At 37.0% G+C, this 12,495-nt stretch overlaps 1 protein-coding gene across 3 annotated transcripts in view; it reads left to right on the top strand.

The window, feature by feature from the left end:
* The first annotated feature begins 321 nt into the window (after positions 1 to 321).
* The window catches only part of lhfpl3 (LHFPL tetraspan subfamily member 3), a 66,683-nt gene continuing 54,509 nt past the window's right edge, over positions 322 to 12,495 (top strand). For all 3 annotated transcript variants that reach the window (XM_078419692.1, XM_078419693.1, XM_078419691.1), the window contains exon 1: positions 322 to 1,093. In XM_078419692.1, coding sequence (XP_078275818.1) covers positions 691 to 1,093 — 403 coding nt within the window. In that variant the 5' untranslated portion in view covers positions 322 to 690. The remainder of the gene's footprint in view (positions 1,094 to 12,495) is intronic.

Here is a 12,495-nt window from a genome sequence, read left to right as displayed (position 1 = left end):
CTCAAACATGGCACTGAAAGAACATTGGTATGGATGTCATAAGGTAGGAATAGCCACAGATACCAAATACTGTTAATGAACATATGCTAGATTGGATCACGGTGTAGAATTGGATTGGATATGAGAACCTTGATTGATGAGGCTGCAGCGTAAGCTCATTGGCAACTGCTTAATGTTGTAATATGTTGCTAGAAATGTATTTGTAATTATTATTGCAATGTCTTACAATGGTCGGTGATCATTTTATTAAATTTTAGCAAGAACTACATGTCCCAACATACAGCGCGCTAGGTAATTCGTGCTTGTGGGCTGTGGTGTTCGGCTAACCGTTTCATACCGTCCTTGGTGTCAGGGGCTTTTGCAGCTCGCAAGCTGAAGACTGTTCTCCATGCTCCAATAATTCTTCAGCACCGGAGTATGAACTGAGTCGCGACCAGGGTGAGGTATGCGTCGGTGATCCACGTACTCTGCATCTCCACTCTATGCTCGGTGGGAAAGATAATCAGTCTGACAAATAGAAAATCGGAATGAGAGGTTAAAATCACAGCCCGGAATCGTAATTCCAGAATAAAGGAATAATGTCAGATTCTGATCAATATCAAACGACATATTCTGCATCGGAAGGTAATTTTTTCTGCGAAGATTAAAGATCATCTTTGCCGAGTTGGGGTGAAGATATCGAATAGCAGAATGTTGCCAGCTCAGGAGGCAGCTAAAATTTATCACACTAATTATGTGAGGAACTCAAGAGCGATCGGTGTACTGTGGGCAATTTTCACCATTTGTTTTGCAATAGTGAATGTGGTGTGCTTCATCCAGCCTTATTGGATCGGGGATGGCGTGGACACCCCCCAAGCCGGTTACTTCGGGCTCTTCCATTACTGCATCGGGAACGGGCTCTCCCGGGAGTTGGCCTGTCGCGGTAGCTTCACTGACTTTTCCACCATTGCGTCCGGGGCTTTCAAAGCCGCCTCTTTCTTCATCGCCACGTCCATGGCGCTCATCATGGGGTGCATCGCCTGCTTCGTTCTCTTCTTCTTCTGTAATACGGCCACCGTCTACAAAATCTGCGGATGGGTGCAACTTACATCTGGTGAGTGAACACGCAGAGGAGTCAGCACTTAATTGCCCATTCCTTCAGTCAGGCATTGCATTGAACATTGCAAAGATTTTGTTTTAAGGTCAAATCCTTGGCATAAATTGCAAATCTCCGCAGCGGCAGCTTTTCTTTCGAAATATAATCCTTTCTTATCTCAGCTAGGTATTTTGTATTCAAAACTTTAACACACATACAGTAACCGATTTCAGGAAAGATAGCTGGGAAAGTGATCCAGTAATTAGATTGTGAATCTTAAAACAGATGAAGACATTTAAAATGTTGATGTTTTTAAGCAACGGGTGTGGTGTATCACAATACATTTTATTTTTTGATTGTTACAATCATATATATTTGGGTGACTACAGAGGACATTTCCTCCTTATTTCCAGTTCTGGGTCTTCATCAACATAACGAAGCGCTCTTTTTTGCTTTCTTCATGTGAGTTTCAATACATTTCAAATGAAAATAATAGCATTGCTGTCATCGTTATTAATCGGTTATAATGTACATTTTGATCAGTTTCATATTTTAACATTTCTGAATAAAATTCCGATGCCTCGAATGACATTTGACTATTGGGTAATCCATGGATAACACGTTTCAATTTCAAGCTTACCTATCTGTAGCTATAGGCTGCTTTAAAAACAAGGATACTTTGTACTGACAAGGGGAACTTTAGAGACTGAGCTTATTAATGTATTACAAGTTAGGAGACCCTGGAAACAATTTTTCTAACAATTTAACTTGTTAACGCATTAATTTGTTCGATCTTTTCAAGCATAACATGTTGCATCTATAGTAAACATGATTTGTACCTAAGACATATGTGTTATGAAATATTAATTTGGTGCAACTGCTTTGATCTAAATAGTTGGCATATGATTTTTAAACGTTTATTTGATAATTTATCACTTTATTTATTGCAACATTATATTTTTAAGTCAAATAGTCATATGCAGATCAATTCGCGTGTTCTATAATGAGAAGGCAATGCGGTTCATGAAAACAGGTGATCTGTTGTACCTGACATGAACTGAAACATTGACTGTGGTGTATTGATTCATGTATGATAAGGAATTTACAATGTCAGTAGATTATATGTAGAAATATATCTGAATCTACAAACAACAGTTTGAAATGTGCCCCATTTAATACGATGAGGAATGGAGAGGATTGTTATGTTTCTGTGATGATTTGTAAGTAAAGATTCAGTGCTTTAACAGTTACATAGTTTTGAAGACTTCATTATGAAATTATGGTTGGTTCCCAGCAGTAGTCACTATGTTTAAAAGTTTAAAAAGTGAAAATTAAACAATTGGAAAAAATGCGTGGATTGCAAATAATGTAATGGCCTTTCCGCTATCCATGGATAGAGAGAGCACCAATCTAATCATAAATCCACCATTTTTATATATACTGTTGCTATACTGTTTTAATAAAACAGATTTATAGTGTTCCACATGTGTCTGAAATAGCTTTGTATTCTTCTAGTATTCCAGCATATTTAACAAATGAAACTTCTTTCCTTCTGTAGGATCGTTGGTATTCTCACGATATTACAAATGTTCTCACAAATTACAATATCAAATGTACATAAATTAAATTGGTATGATAGACGTATAAGGAAGTTCTTTTAACAATTTAATCATCCGATTTCTGAATCATTTCAATTTTATGGTGGAAAATTTAACCACAAAATTGTAATATCAGCATAAAGTATACAGGAAGTATAATAAAAGAATTACATTGCATAACAAATGAAAATAAGAAATTCATTTTCATAGTTTCGATGATACACTTGAATTGAAATAGATTTATATTATAAGTATTCATTGAAAATGCAATCATGTATGTCTCTTTGGTATGATATGGTATAATATAATCAGTTTGCTTCATTTTCTATCAAATGTTCTATAGTGTAATATACATACCATTCAGTCATGCCGTTTGCTTTATTTAGCGTTGCTTACAGGCTAAAGATTATTGTGCTAAATATTCAACAAGTTTGTGATCTGCAACTGGATTAGATAATTAAAAAAAATAATGCGATCACTTTAGCAGCATTCAATAATTAAAAGCAAAATCTTTCAGTTCAATGTCTTGCTGAAAATTAAAGTTAAGTACTGTTTGGAATATAGAGCATGACAATGCACGGTTAGATTATCTAAATAGTTGGTCTTTATAATTTGGTACAGGCAAATAATTTTAATATAAAATTGTTTTTACACAGACATTTAAATAAATTATATATTAAGAAAATAATGAAATGCATTACACTTGGCATCCACGAATTTTAGAACAACCAAGTGCTTGGGACTTTACAAGCTATCTTGTGTATGTTACTTTTATTGAGGCTGAAGGCAAATTATCTTCATTTAACTTTAGATAAATGTTGAATATGAAAGATAGTTCCTGCGAAGGTATATGAACATACATATACATAAGGCCATTGGGACTAAAGACACAGATTTACTATCTTAGGTCTCCTTAATAATGAGGCAGGATAATCAGTCATCTGTAGTCCCCTTGACTATCATGAAGCTGCCTGACTGACACCAGATTATCAAAGCAATCTTTGAGAATTCAGTGACTCCTAATTTGTCATCATAAACCTGTAAATATTCAGGAGTTGACATCTATTTTGGCACATTGCAGAGAACTGAACAATTTACAATAGGTTTTGAATCTGATTTGAATCACATTGCTCGAGTAGGAAATGGTGAGGCAGGTGATAGGTGATGTTCTTCATCATATAATTCGGCTGGAATTCTGTTACTAATTATGTTACTATACTAACCTACACTGATTCATTGTTCAATAATTATCTTCTATGGGTGGGCAGCTGTTATAGCTGCAAGATGAAATGCTTGATCATAAGAGGCGGTGACAGTTGGGCCACTTTTGGGAGTCTACGGTATGGACAGTGTCAAGAACTGAGATCTTTACCTTGTCATAGAGGCATATCTGTGGTAAGCTTTGATGCTGCATGATTTTTATATCATCATATTTGCATAAGATGAGCAAGTAACTCCAAAAATAATTTGTAAGATTTTCAGCATGAAGAAAGAGCCTTGAAATATACATTATATGATGTATTATATTATAACCCTGCAATATAACTACTAGCAGTGTAATGGTTGCATTTGGTAAGGCCCCTCTGACACTTGGTGGAAAGTGTGAAACTTGTTGCAGTAATATTTTTCAAGTGTTTAGTGAATCATACTTGGTTACCAGGTTTCCATTTGTCAATCTAGATGCATACTTAAAGTGGAAACATAGCTTCACTTCATATGATAGACACAAAAAGCTGGAGTAACTCAGCGGATCAGACAGCATCTCTGGAGAAAAGGAATAGATGATGTTTCGGGTTGAGACCCTTTGTGGATTCAAAATCTGCCTTTAGAATTCACAACTGAATTTCCTAAATTGGAATTCCTACAAAGCAGTAGAGTGTAATTGCAGTAAGGCCTGTTCACCATCATATTTATTGGGGACAATGTCTTTGAATTGTAGATGTAAAAATCTGATTCACTTCTGTCGAGGCGATGCTCTTCATTCCAGGATTCATAATCCAATCCATTAGCACCAGCAGTAGTATTTTGCCATCCAATAAAATGTGAGTTTGAAGAGGCCAGGGGACAAAAGACCTGCAGCAAAAGAATAACGAATAAGACTTGCTTAACGTAAAAGATACTGATGTACCTTCTTCTACCTTCTTCTACTATGTGCTATGTATTAATGACGAAAAATTGTGGTGGTAGTTCGGTACTGGTCATGCTACTGTGGATGGATGATGATGGCCTTGAACTTCTACATTTATTGTTACATTATTACCCAGCAAAATAACCACTTCCAGCAGTGTATTTGTTGCTTTTGTCTGGTCGCTCTGAAACTTTTCAATCAATTGAAATGTCTGGATGGATTGGGTAGATATGATAATATACTGAGGGAAACTTGCCTTTGGGCATAGCTGCTGAAATCAGGAGTTTCACATTGACTAAACTACATTAGAGTTTTGCTGCCGCAATTCGAAGACATTGTCCTCAGTAAATAGAATGACGTACAGGTATCACTGCAGTTACACCCTGCTTCAACGTTCCAACTGCAAATCTCCAATCATTCCAATTAGGTCTTTCATACGCTTTGGAAATACATTTCATCTTCCTCTGGACATGTTGTAGCCTTTGGACTCAATTTTGAATTCACCAATTTCATTAAATTTCCTCATTCTGTTAATGTCAAAATTGGCAGTTCTGCTGTAAGGTTATCCATGTAAGGTAATATTATTCAATTTTCTATCTCTTCACTGATCTGCTGACTATTCAAACATTCTCAATTTGGTTTCAGCAATAGCTCCAACCTGCATATCACAGCAATTACGTATTTTTGTTTTCTTTTTCTTTAACTTGTATAATTAATCAATCAGTATAAGAAAATAACTGCAGATGCTGGTACAAATCGATTTATTCACAAAATGCTGGAGTAACTCAGCAGGTCAGGCAGCATCTCGGGAGAGAAGGAATGGGTGACGTTTCGGGTCGAGACGTCACCCATTCCTTCTCTCCCGAGATGCTGCCTGACCTGCTGAGTTACTCCAGCATTTTGTGAATAAATTAATTAATCAATCAACTAGATGGCTCCCTAAACAGTGGAATCAACTGGCTCTATCTATCAGAGATATTTTCTTTGTCCTATTTCCTCCTCGCCAGCCTCTCTGTAGCTTAAAACCAACTTGTTTCCTTACCATCTTCTTTCTGATTAAATAAATATTCAGGTTATATTTCTTTAACCTGAAACATTAACTCTTTTTATCTTTCCACAGATGCTGCATGACTTGCTGAGTGTTTCCACCTTTTATTAAAGTGGATAGAACACTTGCCTCTATAGGTTGAGATAGAGAATGTGAGTGCAGAGTGATCATGGTAGAACATTGGAATTCTTTGCCACAGAAGGCTGTAGAGGCCAAATCAATTGATATTTTTAAGGTAGAGATACTTAGGAGAATGGGTTTAGGAGGGAGAGATAGATCAGTCATGATTGAATGGCGGAGCAGACTTGATTGGCCAAATGGCCTAATTCTGCTCCTATCACTTATGACATGATAATTGTATGGACACCACATGGTAAGTTTGGTCACCACACCATAGGATAGTTGGAATTGTGAAAGTACAGAGGAGAGTTACAAGATATTGCCAGAATGAAAAATTGTATTTATGAAGAGATTAGCTTGTCTGGAGTTATTTTCTTTGAAAATTAGGTGGCTCAGGGGAAATTTAATCAACGTGTGTAAAATTATATGAGGCTCCACATGAAGAACAAAGGGAGATTCATTTCCTTTGGCAGAGTGGTCTATGCCCAGGGTATATAAAATTAAAGTGGATAATAGAAGAATTAAAGAGGAATTGAGAAAAATATTTACACCAAAAAAGTGGTGAGTTCCAGAACTCATTGACTAAAATATTAATGGAGGCAGAAATGTCATATTTTTGGAGTCCATTATAAAGGATGAGGTTTATGAGTACTTAAAGGCTCATGAAAAAGATTCCGAAGTCAGCATGGTTTTATGAAAGGGAGATCTTGCCTGAAGAACCTGTTGGAATTCTTTGAGGAAGTAAATAGCAGGATAGACAAAAGAGAGTCAGTGGATGTGCACGATTTCCAAAAAGTTAATTTGCAAGTCAAACCGGTAATAAGGAAGGCAATTGCAATGCTAGCATTTATTTTGAGAGGACTAGAATATAAAAACAGGGATGTAATGCTGAGGCATTATAAGGCACTGGTCAGACCCCATTTGGATTAACATATGATGAGCGTTTGAACTTGTATTTGTACTTGCTGGAATTTAGAAGGATGAGAGGGGACCTCATTGAAACTTACCAAATAATGAGAGGCCTGGAGAGAGCAGATGTGGAGAGGATGTTCCCACTAGTGGGAGAGTCTAGGACCAGAGGCCGAGGCCTCAGAATAAAAGGACATACCTTTAGAAAGAAAACAAAGGAAATTCTTTCGTCAGAGGGTGGTGAATCTGTGGAATTTATTGCTACAGAAGGTTAATTGGACTTTGCAAATTGACCCAAGTGTGTAGGAAGTGGGTGACAAAGTGGGATAACATAGCACTAATGTGAATGGGTGATTGATGGTCAGCATGGACTCAGTGGGCCGAAAGACCTGTTTCCATCTTGTATCTCTAAAACTAGAACTAAACTAAAATGTAAAGTTCTATAATTTGAAGTGACAAATAAAAAACAAACGTAGTAGCTTGCTTCTCTACTGTCCTGCAATCTTAAGGAACTTGGCACTAAATTTTCTATGTTCCTTGCTGTAGGCTGCAGATAATTCAAGCCTTGTGTCACTAACAGGCCAATCCCATTTTTAAACTATCCTCAAAACGATGTTTGGTAATGGTGTCTGAGTTGATGGGTCTGAGTATGAAATTTAGTAAAACCATTTTCATTGTCACTGTCATGATATTCCTCCACTTTCTGGTTAAGTTATATTTTTTAGTACCTAAAATGAAAAAGAAGAAATCAGGATAACATACTTGTTCAGGGAGGGAGATGAAAGAGATTGATGCTAACATTGGTTGCACCTTGTAAATCACAAGAAAATTTGGGCTGAAGAAAAATGGGATGCGAGAAAAAGGTTTGGACATAACACTATCAGCTTTGGTGGTTTTATCCATGCTGTGGCATGGGCTCAACTGTAAGTGCTTCAGTATTGGCTATTTCTGGAGGCTATCAAATTCAGCCTGCAAGATCTTTGAACCAATCACCCTTATTGATCAATGAAAATGTTATGTCTCTGAAGTACAAATATAAAAGTAATAAAAATGATTAAAAAGTAATACTGTAAATAAACAGCATAAGCCTCATAAGAACCCTTCCTAAAAAGCAGTATTTCAGATAGCGGTTAATCTATGTATTTCTAACAGTTTTTGATTTTATTTCAGTCTTCCAGCATTTACCAGGAGTTGGCCATATTTTCTGTTAAATTTAAGACAAGATCAAAAGCTGCTTTAAATATGTCTTTCCCCCTAAGCCGCGCTGAATATGGGCATTTCCATTGGTCTACTCCCAGGTATGATGAAGTGCCTTGCCAATTTATTCAAGTGTCAGCAATATTTTCTACAACATAAATAATCAAGCTATCTAAAATATATATTGCAATTTAATTTCTCAGATCAGGCAAGGAATGTTGGAAAAGATTTTCTTAAAGAATAGAACGTTGGCCTAGAAATCTTATTGTGCCTGAAAAGATATGTAAGCAAAACTGGATAAGTGGCTCACACCAGTTTTGTACAAAAATCAGAAAAAAAATCTATAGCTGCTGAAAATCTAAAGTAACCCAGAATCTGTAGGAAGTACTCAGCCGATCAGACAGTATCTATGGAAAGATAAACAGATATATGTTTCAGGTTCGAGACCCTTTGTCATAACTGGGAAAGAGAGAAAACAAGTTAGTTTTTAGTAGCCAAGAAGGTAGGGGTGGGATGGGTAAAACAAAGGGAAATACTATACAAGGAGAAAGAGAAGTACTGAACCAACAATGATAAATGAATGACAGGCAGAGATGGCCATTTTTGATACAATCAGAAAGAAGGAGCAAGGGCGATCGGATCCCGGGTCGGGGCTGGTCGAACCTTTTGCGACTTTGGAGCTTTCCAACAACAGTCTCTACCCGAGACTGCGAGCTCCTCGATGTTGAAATCCGCAGGCCACTGTTAGAGCGTCGATCCCAGGCAAGGGATCGCAGGCTCCGATGGTAAGCCAGCCCAACGGTGGGGCTCAAAGTCAGTCTCGAGCAAGGGCTGCCAGCTCCATGATGTTAGGCCGCAGAGTGACCGGAGATACGATCCGGAAAACAATCGCATCTCCGGCAAGGTGAGATTGAAAGTTTCCCCTCCCCCCTCCCCCCACCACCGAACTTTACATTAAAACAGTCATTTGATTTCCTGGGTTCATAGATGTAATTTGTTCTACATTTCAGTACCTTTTCCCCAATCTTAAAGGAGAAAACGTAATTGCACTTGTGATTTTTTTTTTGTCATTCTATGATGACTAAATAATAGAATGTACTCAGACTTTATAAATAATAACCCATGCAACATTCTGATTAATCACAGGATATCACTAATAAATTATTTCTGAAGCAGCAGGACTGGTCATTCACAGGAGAAAACTGGTCAGAAAGAAAATGAATGTAGATCCAATTTGCCATTTCCATAATGCCATTTGTAAGAGAAATTATGAGAGTAGGCATGAATTTAAATGCCTCCATTTTGGCAGAACCTTTCATATTGTATTGTAATAAGGTTTACAGCCCAGAAACAGGCCCTTTGGCCCATCTTGTTCATGCCGGCCAAGTTGCCAAGTTGGCATATTGGCCTGCATTTGGCCCATAGTCCTCTAAACCCTTCCTCTCCATATATTTGTTGAAATATCTTTTAAAAGTCAGAATTGTATCCACTTCTACAGCTTTTCTCTGGCAGCTCATTGACACTAAATAGCGTGCAGTTGGTTAAAATGCAATCATGCCAAATTATTCCTTTTTTAGTAAGTTCTATGCATCATAGCTTTCATTCTAAAAATGAGGCGTATTATGCCAACTTGATGAGTTGATAAAGAGCTAGTTCTTCCTTGCAAGAAATTATACATACTGTAGATGTAATGTATCTATTTTTGTATCCAGAGGAAATATAATGTTTATTTTTCAGGACACATATTCTGTTCTTTACAAAGATTTCTCATACTAACATTCTGAATCATTTCATTGGTGGTGTGAGTCTCATTGCCATCCATGAGTCCCATCAGTCACTTTTGTTTACTTCAATCAAAGTAATTTAGTAGTTTATTTCTAACTCACCATGAGCGATTGCACGGGATTTTTTGTCAATAATTGTAGACAATTATGCGTCATGTCATGTCACCATCTTAGGAAGAGTTATTGCAACTGTAGAAGCGGCAAGGTTCTGGAACTTTCAGCAAATACGTTTTATGTTAATATTTCCTTTCCTGAAGCCAACAATTGGATATGCTGGTCATTGCCTTTATCCACTAAATAAAACCATGAAAGTTCTGCCCATTTTTTAAGAATGCTGTTATTTCTCTTCACCTTTGCTATTATCTAGCTCTCGTAGATTTCACATTTTAGTGTTCAGTCAAGGGTAGCACTAAAGTAAAAATTGGAAGTGCATCATACTCTTGTCCATTTATTATGATGCTTACCTCTTTGCTAGCATTGGCATCTTGGAGATGAAATGTGCTGGAAATTATCTTTGGAAGCCTACATCTTGTAAATAGTTAACCAGCTTTTCAGTGTCAGCTCTCAAGGTCTTCTTCACCTTCAGATATAACTGCAGCCTTTAGACCGTAGCAGATATCAATGAGTCAGCATTCTTGTTATGCACCCTGTCAGCTCGGAAAGCTCATGATCCTCTAACAAATTGAATTCCACAAGCACCTAAAGAATCTCACCATCATTACTGGTGACCCTGACATTGTGAAACGTGTTGATCTGCGCTTCATATTTTATAACTTAATATTGAGAGTTTACTGACAGGCATGTGATCATTTAGACAACAAGGACTAACTTTTCTTGATGTTTAAATAGCTTCTATCTTTAGTTCTGGTCAATCCAGTTTATTTATTCAGTATGAATATTGACATTACGGCATTAGTCTGTGAGTTAAAGGTGAGATTTGAATTGGAGTTCTCATTTGCAGAGTCATATCCTCAGGAATTAGAGCAGAGGCCCAAATATGGTATTATTTCTCCAATGGTCACTGAAAATACCTTGCATTTATATAGTTCCTTTTGTCATGATAGGACCATCTGAGGAATGTTACAGTGCGATAGAGCTCTATAGCGCAGAAACAGGTTTATTTATATAATTTGTCATGTTGACCTTGATCAATGCTATTCTCATTTGCCTGCATTAGACTCATATCCCTCCCTTCCTTTGCTATTCAAATACCCAGGCAAATGCCTTTTAAACTTTGTAATTCTATCTGCCATTACCATGTCCTCTTAAAGCTCCTTATAATTGCTACCTTCTGTTTTTAAAATTTCCCCTCGGATCTCCTTTAAGTTTCCCCATTCTCACTTTAAACGGAATTGGAGACGCTGAATTATCCACGGATTGTTAGGCTAAAGGTGATTTAGGCAGTGAACATCAGAGTTTAGAACTAAATCTTCCTTCAGTGTGCTTTTTACTTATTTGCAACTCCCAACAATTTAAAAGAGACAAAGTGCTGGAGTAACTCAGAGGGTCAGACATCATCTCTGGAGAACATGGAAAGGAGATGTTTCGGGTCGGGAAGGGTCCTGACCTAAAACATCACCTATCCATGTTCTCCAGAGATGCTGCCGGACCTTGTGTCTTTTCTTATAATCCAGCATCTGCAGTTCCTTGAATCTACAAGGAATTCTTTAGATATTTCAAAATCATGATTATTCTCCAATGCCCAGCACAAAATATATGAAGTTGTGTCTCTGTTATTAAGCCTTTTAAGCAAGTAGGATAGTTGTCAGTATTTCTTTCTTGCATAGGTTTACACCAAAATGGTAAATTATTGATCATAAGATTATGACATGGGAGCACAATTAGGTCATTTGGACCATCGAGTCTGCTCTGCCTTATTTTAATGACTCATCTATTTTTCTCTCTCAACATTCTCCTGTCTTCTCCCCATAACCTTTGACACCCTTACTAAACTAGAACCTATCAATTTCCATTTTAGAAATACCCAATCATTTGGCCTCCTTGATAACTTTGCCTAAATAAATAAATATTCCTTTTTTCAGACTTAAATGGCCTAACTTTTATTTTGAGTGGGTGACCCCTTGAGATGGTGACTTTGATTGGCAGCAAGGGGAAAAGTCCCCCCAAAGCCCTTCAAAATTTGTGTACACAATAAAGAATTTACCTCTCATTCTTCTAAACTCTAAAGAAGAAAAGCTTAGCCTACTCAATCCTTCCTGATATGACAGACCAACCATCCCAGGAACCAGTCTGGTGTGATTTCACCTCTCTCCCTCTGTAGAAAGTATATCTCCAAGCAAAATGTTTCCATGACAAATTTGATTGAAGTCCTTCACTCAGTGGGTCATTTTGCTTCTCTCTAATTGCTCTGAACATTCTACACACAAAAGTATCATTTCCACATTATTTTTCAATATAACAAATATTATCTTTTTGGTGCACAAGAAACTGTTTTAGTTATTTCCCCAGGGCCTTCTATCTTTTCTCCTGTTTAATTTTATGTAAATTCATATTAATGAGGTTTTTTTAATACCTAGAATGCTCTTTTATTGAGTTTTGTAGATTAGCTTTAAATCCATTAGCCAAACAGGAAAGGATGACATTAGCAATGTCCATTATCTTCTAAAGTGGAAACA

This window comes from Rhinoraja longicauda, chromosome 23, assembly GCF_053455715.1.
Source record: "Rhinoraja longicauda isolate Sanriku21f chromosome 23, sRhiLon1.1, whole genome shotgun sequence".
NCBI lineage: Eukaryota > Metazoa > Chordata > Chondrichthyes > Rajiformes > Arhynchobatidae > Rhinoraja > Rhinoraja longicauda.
This window is presented reverse-complemented; position numbering and strand designations above follow the sequence as displayed.